The sequence below is a fragment of the Triticum aestivum genome, chromosome 6D (assembly GCF_018294505.1).
Source record: "Triticum aestivum cultivar Chinese Spring chromosome 6D, IWGSC CS RefSeq v2.1, whole genome shotgun sequence".
Lineage (NCBI taxonomy): Eukaryota > Viridiplantae > Streptophyta > Magnoliopsida > Poales > Poaceae > Triticum > Triticum aestivum.
The window spans coordinates 398,644,915-398,661,220 of NC_057811.1; the positions used below are offsets into that span (position 1 = coordinate 398,644,915).

The 16,306-nt window shown below is 45.9% G+C and overlaps 1 protein-coding gene across 3 annotated transcripts; it reads left to right on the forward strand.

Moving 5' to 3' along the window:
• Window positions 1–1,062: 1,062 nt before the first annotated feature.
• LOC123145345 (zinc finger protein CONSTANS-LIKE 10) lies at window positions 1,063–5,762 on the forward strand. 3 transcript variants are annotated; one of them, XM_044564742.1, is made up of 6 exons: window positions 1,085–1,292; window positions 1,801–2,175; window positions 2,890–3,602; window positions 3,883–4,083; window positions 4,393–4,664; window positions 5,039–5,762. In XM_044564742.1, exons 3-6 carry the CDS (start codon window positions 3,027–3,029, stop codon window positions 5,166–5,168), a joined length of 1,179 nt encoding a protein of 392 aa, XP_044420677.1. In that variant the 5' UTR covers window positions 1,085–1,292; window positions 1,801–2,175; window positions 2,890–3,026; the 3' UTR covers window positions 5,169–5,762. The 3 variants fall into 3 exon arrangements, with proteins under 3 accessions (XP_044420678.1, XP_044420676.1, XP_044420677.1); XM_044564743.1 differs by lacking the exon at window positions 1,801–2,175 and having other exon boundaries at window positions 1,063–1,292; window positions 4,396–4,664; XM_044564741.1 differs by lacking the exon at window positions 1,801–2,175 and having other exon boundaries at window positions 1,064–1,292.
• Window positions 5,763–16,306: the final 10,544 nt, after the last annotated feature.

The following is a 16,306-nucleotide window of genomic DNA, read 5'->3' on the forward strand; positions in this document are numbered from 1 at the left end:
CCGCTTCCTCCTGCTATTCTGCCCTATTCACCGGCTCTACTATGTCCGAACACTGGCGCCTCGTGTGGAAGTCGAGTGCCCCCTCTCTGTCAAGTTCTTCATCTACCTTGCCTCCGTCAACCGATGTTGGACGACTGACCGGCTTGAGCGCGTGGCCTTCCACACGAGCCTGTTTGTGTGCTATGCTCCCAACATGCGGAGACCCTTCAGCATCTCCTGGTGGAGTGTGTTTTCTCTCGCACGATCTGGCATGGCGTTCTCTCCTGGTGTTGCCCCGAGCTCACCATACCAGATGGCTCCCTTTGCTTCCTAGACTGGCTGAGCTCAGCCCTTACCATGGTGACTCAAGATAAAAGACGAGGACTCTCCACCATTGCCTCCTTGACGGTCTGGTCCATTTGGCGCCACCGCAATGCGATCATCTTCGATAGGATCACTCCCTCCTGCGCCTCACTCCTGGCTGCGATCCAAGATGACGCCCATCTTTGGGTCTGTGCAGGAGCCAAAGGATTGAGTAGTACCATCCCTGTAACATAGACTGATATCTGGGCTGAGCAACCCATTCCATGCTCACTTTGCATCTCGGACATGCCTTGTAGTGTACGTGCCCCTGATGCTTAACCTGTATGTTCTCCCCTCTCTATCAATGCAATGATACGCTGACCGTAGCGTATTCGAGAAAAAATATTTGAATATGAAATACATACAAACTAAAAAAGTTGACAAACGCACTAAAATATGTTTATATACATTTAAATCAGAAAAAGTACGTAAAATGCTAGTGCTCAATCATGTTGAAGAAAAACCATGCTGCCAGCCGAGTTCCGGCGCGTATGGGCGCCGCCGCTCCGCCATGCCGGTACGCACCGCGCCGCCCCGCGGGCCCGCGCCGGCAGAGAAAACAAAAGCCAACACACGGGCGAGCCGCGAGGGGCAGAAGGGGAAAACGAGCCGGCTCGCCACTTGGCGAAAGGACGCGCACGTGGCACGGCGCCAAGCGCCTCCTTATCCAGCGCCCGGGTGACGGTTCTGCCCCCAAAAGCGCAAAAGAGCACTCGGAAAGGGCCCCGCCACCCTCAACCCCGTCGCCCTTTTCTCCCTTTACCTATTCTCCTTTCTTCTTCTCCCTCTGCCGCCGCGCTCTCTCTCCACCTCCTCCCTTCGCTTATCTCTCTCCACCCGCACCCTCCTCCTCCAGAAAAGTCATTTTTTAGCCCGTGGAAGCTTCGAGGATCCTCTCGCCCACCCGCGCCGTCGGGCGCGGCGCCTCCGTACGTCGAGGCGGCGGTCCGGTGAGCTCTGCTCCCCTGCTAAGCTCTCCACCCGTCGTCGTCGATTGGGTTTGGTCGTTTCGTTGGTTTTTTAGCTCCACTCCGTAAGCAGCAGCGGCCCGTTCGCGCGATGGGTTCCGTGGGTCGAGCTGCTCCTGCAGGCGATTGACTGGGTGTCTTGGTGGGATTGCCGGAGCGACCGGCGGCTTAGGTCTCGGTGATCCGAGCGTTCGATCTCCGTGTCCTCCTCGTCTGTTCGAGCGAGTTCAAGTCTTTTTCATGTTTTTATTTCGCGGGCTGCTCACGTTTTAACTCGTGTCGCGTGGAGCGTACGTTTGAGGTCTGCTTAGATTTGGTTGCGTAAATTCTCGTCCTAGTTGCTTACGGCATGGATTTACCATTTTCCACGCTTCACTTTCCATACTGCCTAGTGCCTACTGGCGGCGTAGTGGAAAAGCACCCGCCCATCTACAGGCTATAGCTGCACTGCGCTTTGCTCATACGGCTCTCTTTTTTCTCTTCTTGGCAGCGGCTATGGCTAGGCGCTGAAAGTATATCCCTATCGCGGCTTAAATTCGGGTGTTTTCAATCAATCAGAAAGACAAATGTTTTCTTTCTTTAGGCTCAAGTTGGCACAAAAAGTGGGATTAGTGCCGCCCCAGGCTCGGATTAGCCAAGGCAGCAACGATCTGTGACGCAGCAAACTGAACGGAAAGGTGTCCGTTTCATGTGCAGAAATAGGGGCGTTCTGATAAGACCGGCAACTAATCCGGCCATTTGCACCCGGGGTTGGGGTCGGTAGCCTTCCACAATTCCATTTGTGCTCCATCCCTTTTGCTTCTCAGCCATGCTTGCTTAGATGCTCCTGCTTCCTCAAACCAATGCTTTTGCTTGGTGCCTCCAGGTTGATACTTCTCTACCCTTTTTGGCGTTATTAAATAGTAGTACTTCTCTGATTTTCGGAGCAAATGTAGTTTCAGTGTTGACTCCAATTTAAGTTGTTTAATTTGCTTTATTGTCTCTTCTTATGCTTTACGGAGAATATATATGATTACATATTATAACCAGCATCATTAATTAATAAATAAAATTGTAGTGTGCATCAAGAAGAAAAGTTCCCAAGACCAGTCAGTTGTACTTTTGCTTTTAAATCGAATTCTTTTTTTTTGGGTGATAACCTCGAATTCTTTATGTCCTGGCCGGCAATTCCAGGTGGACTCTGTCAAAACCAACTAAGTTCCTTTAAATGGAAATGTTCTATTAGCTAAATATGGACGCGGTTAAAATATTATCCTAGATCTGTGTTGTTACTAGCTGATGTCAAGATATGAATAAAATGGACCATTCTTGTTTCGTTCTTATATGGTGACACTTTGGAGCATTCCTATTGGTTGTAGAACAGAGCAAGTGACATTTGCATGGTCTGTGTACTATGGGCGGCATAAAACATGCCTTCTTTTCCAGTAAATTGTATATGTACACGTTACTGCAAAGTGGGTGGATTAATTCCTAACTTGTTCCTTCTAGAATCGTATTTATATATATCTGCACAAAATTGGTCAAATAATCTTCCTTTGTTGATAACGACCTTTTATATCTGCATTCCAATGTCATGTAGGACCCTTCACTGAATTGAATTGACTAAGAAAACCCAGGACAGTGCTTGTTGTAGTGGCAGTGGCACCAAGCAGCTAGAGGAAGAGCTTTGGCCTTTTGCGATCGAACAACCTATGAACAGTTGAAGCCTACATAACCATGATCATGGATGCTCTTTGTGATTTCTGCGGGGAGCAAAGGCCAACAATTTATTGCCGATCGGATGCTGCATCCTTATGCTTATCGTGCGACCATAATGTGCATTCGGCTAACACCCTTTCCCAGCGACATATGAGGACCCTTCTGTGTGATCGTTGTGCTTCACAGCCTGCAGCAGTCCGGTGTCTTGAAGAGAACACCTCACTTTGCCAAAACTGTGATTGGAACGGGCATGCCGCGACATCCTTGGCTGCCGGGCATCTAAGGCAGACCATAAACTGCTACTCAGGGTGCCCATCATCAGAAGAGCTGGCAAGAATCTGGTCCTTTGATTTTGATGCCCCTTCTGCAGCTACTGAGCCGAACTGTGAGGAAGGAATAAGCATGATGAGCATTAATGACAGTGGTGTCAGTAACCATTGTGGCGTTCAACAGGATTGCAGCTTGCTGGATATAGCTAACACATCACTCATGAGTGATCCGCCCACTGTCGAAAAGCTTAAATCCGAAGACGAAATGAATCTTCGGCCACTTCCTACGCATCAGCCTGCTCAATCAGTTTCTATGGCACCTAAGGTACAATATGGCTATCATATTCCCCAAAAAAAACATAAATTATTATTATTTGACTATTCTGCTAAGTTTCTGCATATGTCATCAGCTCATAGCCTGTTGCGTTACCATACGAATGTAGCCAAACATTAGTCACGCAGTAGAGTTGCACTTGCAGTAAAATGTACAAATGCAATATTTTGGAATTCGGGGTCTTTTTGTGCATTGTCACATGATTCTTAAATGGCCTCCTCCGTCACTTTGTGTCATTGTATGCTTATGAAATGTTGGTTGCATCATTCAGGTACCCAGTGTAACAGATGACGATATGTTCAATGATGGCAGAGTATACGAAAACTTCTGTGTGGATGATAATGACCTGACATTTGAGAATTATGAAGAACTGTTTGGTACTCCACACGTTCAGACAGAGCAACTATTTGATGATGCTGGAATTGACAGTTTCTTTGAAATGAAGGAAATGCCAGCTGCTGATTGTGACCAGGTTTGTATTTTTCTGCATTAAACTTGCTCTATCAATTATCTTTATCTGCGGAAATTACTCCCGATCTTCAGTTTTTTCCCCTTCCCCCCAAAAATCAGTCTTATTTACCGCCCTCTGTACCTCCCGGTTAGAAGTTGTTATGTCAAGTTCACTCGTCAAAATTCAGTTGTTGACCTTTTAGTTTCACAGCAAAGTAGTGAAGTTTCTTATCCATTCAAGGATTGTATTACGGTATCCTATCAAAAGAGAAGGAATGCAGTCCATTTGATGGTTAATTGACTATTCTAAGACAATTTTTTGTGCTTTCAGCAGCTCACCCCCGTGCAACCCGAATGTAGCAACGCGGTATCTGCTGATTCCGGTCTTTGTGTTCCTGCAAGGCAGGCCATATCTACTATTTCCCTCTCGTTCTCTGGTTTGGCTGGTGAGAGCAATGCTGGAGATCACCAAGATTGTGGGGTATCACCACTGCTCCTTATGGGCGAGCAACCCTGGCTTCCTCCTGGTTCTGAAGTATCATCTGCCGGTGGTAGCAGAGGTAGTGCTCTCTCACGGTACATGGAGAAGAAGAAGAGAAGAAAGTAAGCACACCTCGTTGTGGCTTTTCGCCGATTTTTTTCTGATCATTTTTAGCAATACTAGAATTTCAGCGATCACCAATACATGCTTTAAGAACATGTCTGCAATCATCATTTCCTGTTCAAAATTCTAAAAGCTTTACATTTACCAAGTAATACTCGCACACGTGTCTGATGGCTGTGAAATCACAAATACTCTGTTATGTTCAGCTAAGCTTTTCTTTATAGCTGTTTGTTAAAGGTGGCCTGTTACTTCTCTGACATGCCACCAGTCAGTTTGGCCACCTTAGCTTCATCAGGCAGCATCTAGCTTTTGATTATCATTTTTTTTTCAAAATTTACTAAGCATCCTTTGGTGACATAACTTTTTCTGACAGATTCGACAAGAAGATCAGGTACGCTTCTCGCAAGGCTAGGGCAGACGTGAGGAAGAGGGTCAAGGGCCGGTTTGTCAAAGCCGGCGAAGCATACGACTATGATCCGCTCAACGATACACGAAGCTACTGAAGCCCAAATGCCATTGGCTATATCCATCCAGTGTCAGACTAGCAACAATATAACCTTCGGCAGCTCATGTGGTGTCGCTCGCACTAAGAAAAAGAAAGAGAAGACCAGCAATTGTGCCGGACAGCGCAGCCGGAAAAGCGTTAAAAAAAACACCAGCTGGTGAGTTGGAAAATACTACAGATAGAGAAGCTGCAAACACGCAGGAAGTCCAGGTTGTGCCGCTGCTCCATTTTCTTTCTCCTTGGAAGTGGATGGAGCGTGCGTGCATATATCATTTTCTTCTTGGTGGGTGGTTTCGATCACCCTCCACCATCTGCGCATTAATCCAATACAATTACAGGGACAAGTCCTCCCAGCTCACCACCCACCGCATGCGTGGGCATATACCTGCCGCTGCTTCCGTGTGCGGTGCGCTGGCTGCCAGGTCCTGATTAATTATACTCGTGTAGTTTCTTCCTGTAACATTATTTGTTTAAGACGCAGGCGCTGGCAGCCTTGTTTAAAAACGAACTGGGGCGCCTGTTATAACTTGTAAAGTCTGTTCCTGTAAATTTAAAGATGCTGGGTATGAAGCGGAAGTTTGCATGTATGTCAGCATGTGGGCGCTGGGCCTCTGTTCTTTAATCTGTGCCAGAATAGCCATTCTTCAGGTCAGGTAATAGTGCACGTTTTCTTCACAGACAAACTGTGTTCATTCTGATCAGCGAGTGAAATGCATAAAACCACCACAATTGTGTCCTAACTTGCAAAACACCACCACAATTCAAAACGTGGCAAAATGCACCGAAAGCTATCGTTGACAGTGGCAAAAAACACTGACGGAAAAATTGAGCAGTATGTGACGTGTCTAAGCGTCCACGTGTCGGCAGAGCTGACAGCAGGCCGTTAAGGGCTCGGTCGGGGCGGCGCTCGGTCGGTGTTCGGCGGTCATTCTCCCCCTCCCTCGCTCCCTTTGCTGTTGCGTTCCTCTGCTGCACCCTCGCGCTCCTTTGGTTGCCGCGCTGCTTGCCGTTGCTTGGTGATAGAGCTCAATCCAGGCCGCCATGGTCTCTTGGAACGACGGTGAGAGCAGCGACGACTCCCTGGCAGAGTTTGACTCTCACGTAAGCTTTCTCTTCCGTCTCCTAGGTTAGGGTTACGATTGCTTTTGATTTGGGGATATACTGGATTTGAGTGTGTATTTAAACCGAATCCAGTCTAATTGACTAGCTCTATCTGATTTGAGCTCAATCTAGCCGCCTCTGACCTTTCAAGACTTTGACTTTGAGGGCATTGTGGATTTCGAGTGCGACCACAAGAAAAATGCTAAGAAATTTGGAGCTTTCTAAGGCACCCTCAGTGGAAGGAGGTTTTATGGTTGTGCGCATGATGTAAGTATCCATCTATCTATGGATGTGATATTTAGTAGTTTAAAAGGCAAGATAATATAATGAAATATAAATTGTGTCAATTGAAAAGCTAATCCTATATACTTAAGAAGTTCGCCCCCACTACTTGATTTATCTCAACATGCAAGATAGACACATCAGCATCCAATCACGGAGCCACGTCACACTTCATTCACCCCCACGCAGCCCACCTCCTGAGGTCATTTTCCCTGAAAAGAGAAAAACAAAATCAATCTAATCATTCCCCGCGGCTTCATTTTCACTTGATTGATCACAAAATCAATCTAGCCACACTCTAATCCTATATATTCTTCTTATGGAAAAGGCCCCTCTACAGCCCATTACTTCCAACGCCCCGGTTATGATCTGTAGTGAACAACCTGCTTTTATTTTGTGCCAACAGGCTGATTCTGAAACCGAACTCCCTATAAACAAAAACAAAACAATTTTTATTGCAGGTCCCTAATTGATGTTTGGCGTTCCCTCTCCTAATAATGTTGGTGCCGGCTCTCCACTTCCTCTCCCCACCATCTCCACAAGAAACTGATGTATTTTTACCCTTTAAATTCTGCTCCGCCTCACCTCATTTTTGTACCCATCGACCTCCAACTGGAGGGTCTCTCTGCCAGAACACCCATACTGCTGCCGGTGAGTAACTCCCTCCCATCTCCTCCATATTCTCTATGCCATATTGCTGCCTGTATCACAAATTTGCGTTGTTAGGCTGTACTTGCTCGATTACACCCAAGTAGTCATCTTCATTTGTCTTCCCTCTCTGCCTACACAAACGCATTCTATTTCTGCCTCCTACTGGTACATAGTCTCCACCTCGGTTGCTTTGCCAATTCTAGATTTTGTTTGCTCAATATTAATCTGGTTTTAATTTTGCTTCATTGATGTAATTCTTTGCATGAGACGATTAAACACAAATGCATTGCATTTCCCCCTGTGTTAGATACGTGTCTATATATATGTCGTATCCTGATTGTACGCTTTATCTGTTCTAAAGAAAAGTTTCTCTGTTGACAATACTAATTTAGTGCCTCTGTGACCTTCAACAAAGGTTAGTGTAGAATTGTATTGAATAATTATTGATGCAATATTGTGCCGGTACAAGAAGTATATATAAGAGTCAAGCCGCACCTGACCTAGCCTTATTACAAACCGAGTAGGAGTCTTAACCCTATTACAAGTTGTATTCTAACATCCCCCGCAGTGTCAACGGTAGGCTCGACGACGTTGAGACTGAAACGAATGTCTTGAAACGGAGTAGTCGCCAGGCCTTTAGTAAAGATATCAGCGAATTGAGCAGAAGTAGGCACGTGGAGAACACGAACTTGACTGAGAGCCACCTTCTCTCGAACAAAATGAATGTCGATCTCAATATGCTTGGTGCGACGGTGTTGAACCGGATTCCCTGACATGTAGACAGCTGAAATATTATCACAGTAAACAATTGTAGCTTGCTCAATAGGACGGTGCGGCTCCGACAGCAACTGGCGCAACCAAACCGTATCAGCAACTGCATGAGCCACAGCGCGGTACTCAGCTTCAGCAGACGAGCGGGAGACCGTAACCTGCCTTTTTGAAGACCAAGAAACCAAATTGTTACCAAAAAAACACAATATTCGGATGTGGACCTACGAGTATTTGGACAACCAGCCCAGTCTGCATCAGAGTAAGCTGTCAAGGAGGTGGGAGAGGATTTGTTGATATGAAGACCTAAGTCTAGTGTGCCTTTGAGATAACGAAGAATACGTTTGACATGATTGTAGTGTGGAATACGAGGATCATGCATGTATAAACAAGCTTGTTGGACAGCAAAAGAAATTTCAGGACGAGTGAGAGTGAAATACTGAAGTGCACCGGTAAGACTACAATAAAGAGAAGGATCAGAGAAAGGATCACCGTCGGCAGAGAGTTTGGAACCTGTATCAACAGGGGTACGGGAAGTTTGACAATCAAGCATACCAGCACGAGAAAGAAGATCCAGAGTGTACCGACGTTGAGACAAGAAAAGACCAGAGGAGTCACGGATAACAACAATATTTAAGAAGTGGTGAAGAAAACATAAATCTGTCATAGAGAATTCATGGCGAAGAAGAGAGATAATATGATCTAAAAATTGTTGTGAGGAAGTTGTGAGGATAATATCATCAACATATAAAAGAAGGTAAGCAGTGTTGGTGTTGTGATGAAAGGTGAAGAGTGAAGTGTCAGAACGGGAAGGGGTAAAACCGATGGTTTGAGCATAAGTAGAAAAGCGTTGGAACCAGACACGTGGTGCTTGTTTAAGACCATAAAGAGATTTTTGAAGAAGACAAACATGATTAGGATAGGAGGAATGTTCGAAGCCAAGAGGTTGTTGACAATAGACTGTTTCTTGAAGAGAGCCATGAAGAAACGCATTTTTGACATCTAGTTGATGAATTGGCCACGAAGAAGAGACAGCGATGCTAAGGACAGTGCGAATAGTGTTGGGCTTGACAACTGGAGAGAAAGTCTCATCATAATCAATGTCGTGTTGCTGAGAGTAACCACGACATACCCATCGAGCCTTATAACGTGCAAGACTCCCATCAGAATTAAATTTATGGCGAAAAACCCATTTGCCCGAAACGATATTTGTATTGGAAGGACGAGGAACTAACTGCCACGTGTTATTCTGCAGAAGGGCATTATATTCATCTTTCATAGCTACGGCCCAATTAGGATCTAGGAGAGCTGATTTGTAAGATTTGGGTAGAGAGGAAGGAGATAGAGATGCATGAAGATTGAGACGATCTTTTGCAGGTAAACGAAACCCGGACTTGGCACGTGTGTGCATGGTATGCTCGTTAGTAGGAGCTGGAACGGGAATAGCATGCAGGAGGGGTGGGGGAAGATGTGATGGACGCGTCCAGCGCAGCGGAGGAAGCGGACGCAGGAGATGGCGGCGAAGACTGCGATGGTAGGAGGTCTGCCGCGACAGAGTGTAATGTGTTTTTCTCTGCCGGGACAGAGGTGATGACAAAAGTGGTCGCGGCAGGATCCGCTACCGCGGCAGAGAATTCGGCTGGTTTCGCTGGATAGGTCGGCGGGTGAAAGAAGGGAAGATGATTGCGATGAGAGGGACTAGTGGACGGCGTGGGTGAGTTGGGATCTAATCGTTGATGCTCGGAAAAGGGAAAAAATGTTTTCAGCGAATGTTACATGACGAGACACATGAACACGACCACGAACAAGATCTAGACAACGATAACCCTTGTGCTCGTCAAAAAAACCTAGATGGACACACGGGTAGAGCACGGTGAAAGTTTGTTAGGAGAAGTGGAGTAGGAGTTTGGGAAACAAAGACAACCGAAGACGCGGACGTCGGAGTAAGTTGGATGAGAGAAAAATAAAGAGAAGTAAGGAGTAGTTTGTGGGTTAACTTTAGATGGACGAATATTGAGTAAATATGTGGCCGTGTGGAGGGCCTCAGCCCAGAACTTCGGAGGCATAGAAGATTGAACAAGTAGAGTGCGAATGGTATCATTAAGAGTACGAAGAGAACGCTCGGCTTTGCCGTTTTGAGGGGAGGTATAAGGACAGGAGAAACGCAAGAGAATTCCATATTGTAGAAATAAATTTCTATTTTAAAAGTCATCAAATTCACGACCATTATCACATTGTATGAATCTTATAGGGAGGAAAAAGTGGACCGAGACATAGCGCTGAAAGTTAAGGAATATATTATGAATGTCGGATTTGTTGCGTAAAGGAAAAGTCCAAACATAATGAGTAAAATCATCAAGAATCACGAGATAATACTTAAAACCAGATACATTTTCTATTGGTGATGTCTAGAGATCACAATGAAGTAATTCAAAAGGAAAAGTACTAGAGGATTGAGAGGAACTAAAGGAAAGGCGAACATGTTTGCCCAATTGACATGACTGACACATAGAAGAATTATGAGAGTCTCTATTACAAGGTATTGAAAATTCACTAAGAAGTGTGGATAACACATTTTTATTGGGATGGCCGAGACGTTGGTGCCACAGATCAACAGAGGCCACCATAGATGTTGGAGGAGCAGCGGCCGGAACACCATGGAGAGAATATAAATCACTGGTGCTATTGAATCGAGCGATCTCGGCCTTGGTCCGGTAGTCCTTCACAAACAAACCAAAGGGGTCAAACTCAACAGAAACAAGATTATCAGTGGTGATTTGGCGAACAGAAATCAGATTTTTTATAAGAGCAGGAGCTACAAGAACATCACGAAGAAGCAAAGGCTTAATTGGGGATTGAATTTGAGCCTGACCAACACAGTAAATAGGAATAGAAGATCCATCACCGAGAGTAATAGAGGGAAAAGACGAAGGTATGCAAGAAGAAAGCAAATTACTCGATGCAGACATATGACGCGAAGCACCAGAATCGAAAATCCAATCCGTACCTGAGTTCCCTTGTGCAGCAAAGTTGTTCATGGCTTGTAGAAAAGCAGCTTGGTCCCAGCTCGGAGTCGAAGTATAGGCCGGTGTAGTCATGGGAGCTTGCGGGTGTGGTGGCGTCGGCAGTAGGGCCGGCATCGGCGTAAAGAGAGAGACACCATCATTGTACTGCTGCATGTAGGGGGGCGATGGAGCGCCATAGGATGCATAAGGACTGGTGTTGTAGATCGGTGGCGTGTAAGAGGGAGCAGCGTGGTACGCGGTCGTCGGCTGTTCGGGCGCGAGGATGGACGCGCCGGTGTGAGGGAGAGCACCGGGCTGCCAGCCACCGGTATAGGCAGGCGGGGCACCATATGGCGTAGGGGCGGACTAGGGCATAGTCCATGCCTGGACTAGCCTTGTCCATGGATCAGGAGATGGGCCCCATCCAGGCGGCGTCGGTGGTGCAGTTGATGAAGCTGTGGGCGGTGGTGATGCAGTTGGTGGAGCCGGGGGCGGAGCAGGAGTTGCGTTGTGCGGAACTGCGGCGGCCTAGGGTTTTTGCCCTGGTAGTTGGGACTTGGACGCCAGCCGGATGGTTGAGGAGGTGCTGTTGGTGGAGGTGGCGGTGGCGGCGTCGACGCAGGCGGGCGAGGAGAAGCAGTGAAGACCTGAGGATGGGAGTCCTTCGTAGTTAGGGCACGATCGGCCCATTGGAGCATCGAGCGAACCTCGGCGAAGGAGGAACGCGGACGCATCATAGGATGAAGGAGGCCTGCTTCTTGAACCGCTCGCTGAGGCCGACAAGGAGGACGTTGATGAGCTGGTGATCGTCGATCGGATCACCAAGTTCGCGGAGTTCATCCACGATCACCTTGAGGCGTTGGCAGTCGACGCCGACTGGTGCATCACCTTGCACCGTATTCCGAAGCTCGGTGTGGAGATTGTTGGCACGAGCGTCGACGTTGTCCTGGAAGAGCTGACGAAGGGCTGCCCATAGATCGGCGGCGGAGGCACCGTCAAAGTGGACGAGATTGAAGATCTCTGTGGAGACTCGCATGTAGATCCATTGAATAATGGCGAGATCATCCTTGACCCATTGCGGTGTTGGGGAACGTAGTATTTCAAAAAAAAATCCTACGATCACACAAGATCTATTTAGGAGAAGCATAGCAACGAGTGGGAGAGTGTGTCCACGTACCCTCGTAGACCGAAAGCGGAAGCGTTTAGTAACGCGGTTGATGTAGTCGAACGTCTTCGCGATCCAACCGATCAAGTACCGAACGCACGGCACCTTCGCGATCTGCACACGTTCAGCTCGGTGACGTCCCTCGAACTCTTGATCCAGTTGAGGCCGAGGGAGAGTTTCGTCAGCATGACGGCGTGGTGACGGTGATGATGAAGTTACCGACGCAGGGCTTCGCCTAAGCACTACGACAATATGACCGAGGTGGAAAACTGTGGAGGGGGGCACCGCACATGGCTAAAGATCAACTTGTGTGTCTATGGGGTGCCCCCTCCCCCGTATATAAAGGAGGGGAGGAGGAGGCCGGCCGGCCACAAGGGGCACGCCAAAGGGGGAGGAATCCTACTCCTAGTAGGAGTAGGTTTCCCCCTTTCCTAGTCCAAGAAGGAGAAGAAGGGAAAGAGGAGAGAAGAGAAGGAAGGAGGGGGGGTGCCCCCTCCCCCTTGTCCAATTCGGACTAGGCAAGGGGGGCGCGCGCCACCTCTGGCTGACCCTATCTTTTCTCCACTAAGGCCCACTAAGGCCCATTAATCCCCCGGGGGGTTCCGGTAACCTCCCGGTACTCCGGAAAATACCCGAACTTCTCCGGAACCATTCCGGTGTCCGAATATAGCCTTCCAATATATCAATCTTTATGTCTCGACCATTTCGAGACTCCTCGTCATGTCCGTGATCTCATCCAGGACTCAGAATAATCTTCGGTACATCAAATCACATAAACTCATAATACCAATCGTCATCGAACGTTAAGCGTGCGGACCCTACGGGTTCGAGAACTATGTAGACACGACTGATGACCCACAAGTATAGGGGATCTATCGTAGTCCTTTCGATAAGTAAGTGTGTCGAACCCAACAAGGAGCAGAAGGAAATGATAAGCAGTTTTCAGCAAGGTATTCTCTGCAAGCACTGAAATTATAGGTAACAGACAGTTTTGTGATAAGATAATTTGTAACGAGCAACAAGTAATAAAAGTAAATAAAGTACAGCAAGGTGGCCCAATCCTTTTTATAGCAAAGGACAAGCCTGGACAAACTCTTATATAGAGAAAAGCGCTCCCGAGGACACATGGGAATTATCGTCAAGCTAGTTTTCATCACGTTCATATGATTCGCGTTCGGTACTTTGATAATTTGATATGTGGGTGGACCGGTGCTTGGGTGCTGTCCTTACTTGGACAAGCATCCCACTTATGATTAACTCCTATTGCAAGCATCCGCAAATACAAAAGAAGTATTAAGGTAAACCTAACCATAGCATGAAACATATGGATCCAAATCAGCCCCTTACGAAGCAACGCATAAACTAGGGTTTAAGCTTCTGTCACTCTAGCAATCCATCATCTACTTATTACTTCCCAATGCCTTCCTCTAGGCCCAAATAATGGTGAAGTGTCATGTAGTCGACGTTCACATAACACCACTAGAGAGAGACAACATACATCTCATCAAAATATCGGACGAATACCAAATTCACATGACTACTAATAGCAAGACTTCTCCCATGTCCTCAGGAACAAACGTAACTACTCACAAAGCATATTCATGTTCATAATCAGAGGGGTATTAATATGCATATAGGATCTGAACATTTGATCTTCCACCCAATAAACCAACTAGCATCAACTACAAGGAGTAATCAACACTACTAGCAACCTACAGGTACCAATCCCAGACTTGGAGACAAAGATTGGATACAAGAGATGAACTAGGGTTTGAGAGGAGATGGTGCTGGTGAAGATGTTGATGGAGATTGGCCCCCTCCCGATGAGAGGAGCGTTGGTGATGACGATCGCGATGATTTCCCCCTCCCGGAGGGAAGTGTCCCCGGCAGAACAGCTCCGCCGGAACCCTAGATTGGTTCCGCCAAGGTTCCGCCTTGTGGCGGCGGAGTCTCGTCCCGAAAGCTTGCTTATGATTTTTTCTCGGACGAAAGACTTCATATAGCAGAAGATGGGCACCAGAGGGCCACCAGGGGGCCCACGAGGCAGGGGGCGCGCCCAGGGGGGTAGGGCGCGTCCCCACCCTCGTGCCCAGGGTGTGGGTCCCCTTTGATATTTTCTTCGCTCAGTATTTTTTATTATTTCCAAAAATAATTTCCGTGGAGTTTCAGGACTTTTGGAGTTGTGCAGGATAGGTCTCTAATATTTTCTCCTTTTCCAGCCCAGAATTCCAGCTGCCGGCATTCTCCCTCTTTATGTAAACCTTGTAAAATAAGAGAGAATAGGCATAAGTATTGTAACATAATGTGTAATAACAGCCCATAATGCAATAAATATCGATATAAAAGCATGATGCAAAAATGGACGTATCAACTCCCCCAAGCTTAGACCTCGCTTGTCCTCAAGCGGAAGCCGATAGCGATAAATATGTCCACATGTTTAGAGGTAGAGGTGTCGATAAAATAAAATACAGACATGAGGGCATCATGATTATTCTTATAACATCAACATATATAGATATTGTCATATGTTTTCTTATGCTCAAGTAATGATCTATTCACAATGTCAAGTATGAATCAAAAACTTCATTGAGAACCAACAAACTATAATCTCAGTCATTGAAGCAATTGCAATTTATCATAACATCGGAAAGAGTCTATGTCACAGCTTTTCAGCAAGTCCACATACTCAACTATCATTTAGTCTTTCACAATTGCTAGCACTCACGCAATACTTGTGGTTACGGAGTTTTAATCAGACACAGAGAAAGATAGGGGCTTATAGTTTCGCCTCCCAACCTCTTACCTCAAGGGTAATGTCAACAATAATAGTTCATGCTAACTTACATCCAATTGGATATATATATATATATATATATATATATATATATATATATCATGATCTTTCCAACACACTGTGCTTGCCAAAGGATAAAATGTAAAAAGGAAAGGTGAAAATCACCATGACTCTTGCATAAGGGTAAGAGATAAAAGTAAAATATAGGCCCTTCGCACAGGGAAGCAGAGGTTGTCATGCGCTTTTATGGTTGGATGCACAAAATCTCAATGCGAAAGAACGTCACTTTATATTGCCACTTGTGATATGAACCTTTATTATGCAGTCCATCGCTTTTATTTCTTCCACATCACAAGATCGTATCAAGCTTATTTCCTCCACACTAATTAATCATACATATTTAGAGAGCAATTTTTATTGCTTGCACCGATGACAACTTACTTGAAGGATCTTACTCAATCCATAGGTAGATATGGTGGACTCTCATGGCAAAACTGGGTTCAAGGATATTTGGAAGCACAAGTAGTATCTCTACTTGGTGCAAGAATTTGGCTAGCAAGAGAGGGAAAGGCAAGCTCAACATGTTGGATGGTCCATGACAATATACTTTATTTCATATATAAGAAAACATAACCCATTACGTTGTCTTCCTTGTCCAACATCAACTCTTTAGCATGTCATATTTTAATGAGTGCTCACAATCATAAAAGATGTCCAAGATAGTATATTTATATGTGAAACCTCTCTTTCTTATTACTTCCTATTAATTGCAACGATGACCAAAGCTATGTTTGTCAACTCTCAACAACTTTTAATCATCATACTCTTTCTATGCGAAGTCATTACTCTCCATAAGATCAATATGATCTCTTTGTTTCTTTTTATTCTTTCTCTTTTCTTTTAATTCCCTCAAGATCATAGCAAAATAATCAAGCCCTTGACTCAACACTAATCTTGATTATATAGCTCACGGACTCGATTACATAGAGGGATCATAAAGCAAAACTTAAAACTAGATCATACCAAAAACTTTATTCTACTAAATCAAGATATTACTAAAAGGATCGAACTAAGAAAAACGGTAAAGATAGGAGTGTGATGGTGATACGATACCGGGGCACCTCCCCCAAGCTTGGCAGTTGCCAAGGGGAGTGCCCATACCCATGTGATTATATCTCCTTCTTCGGGGGTGGTGATGTGATATTCTTGGCTATAATACCCCTCAGGATAAGATTCTCCTCCTCGAGCTTGTTGACTTGCCGCTTAAGATCCATTATTTCCTTACGGAGCTTACGCGTGACGGTTAAAGCTCCTTGCACCCATGGATGTTGCATAGCTGCGGGAGAACAAGTAACACTCCTTTTCATATT

What these genes read in the sequence shown, in the direction of transcription:
- LOC123145345 (XM_044564741.1), top strand. Translation starts at nt 3,027, where the DNA reads ATGATCATGGATGCTCTTTGTGATTTCTGCGGGGAGCAAAGGCCAACA. An exon ending in CAGCTGCTGATTGTGACCAG is followed by an intron (nt 4,084 to 4,392) that starts GTTTGTATTTTT and finishes TTGTGCTTTCAG; the next exon opens with CAGCTCACCCCCGTGCAACC. An exon ending in GAGAAGAAGAAGAGAAGAAA is followed by an intron (nt 4,665 to 5,038) that starts GTAAGCACACCT and finishes TTTTTCTGACAG; the next exon opens with ATTCGACAAGAAGATCAGGT.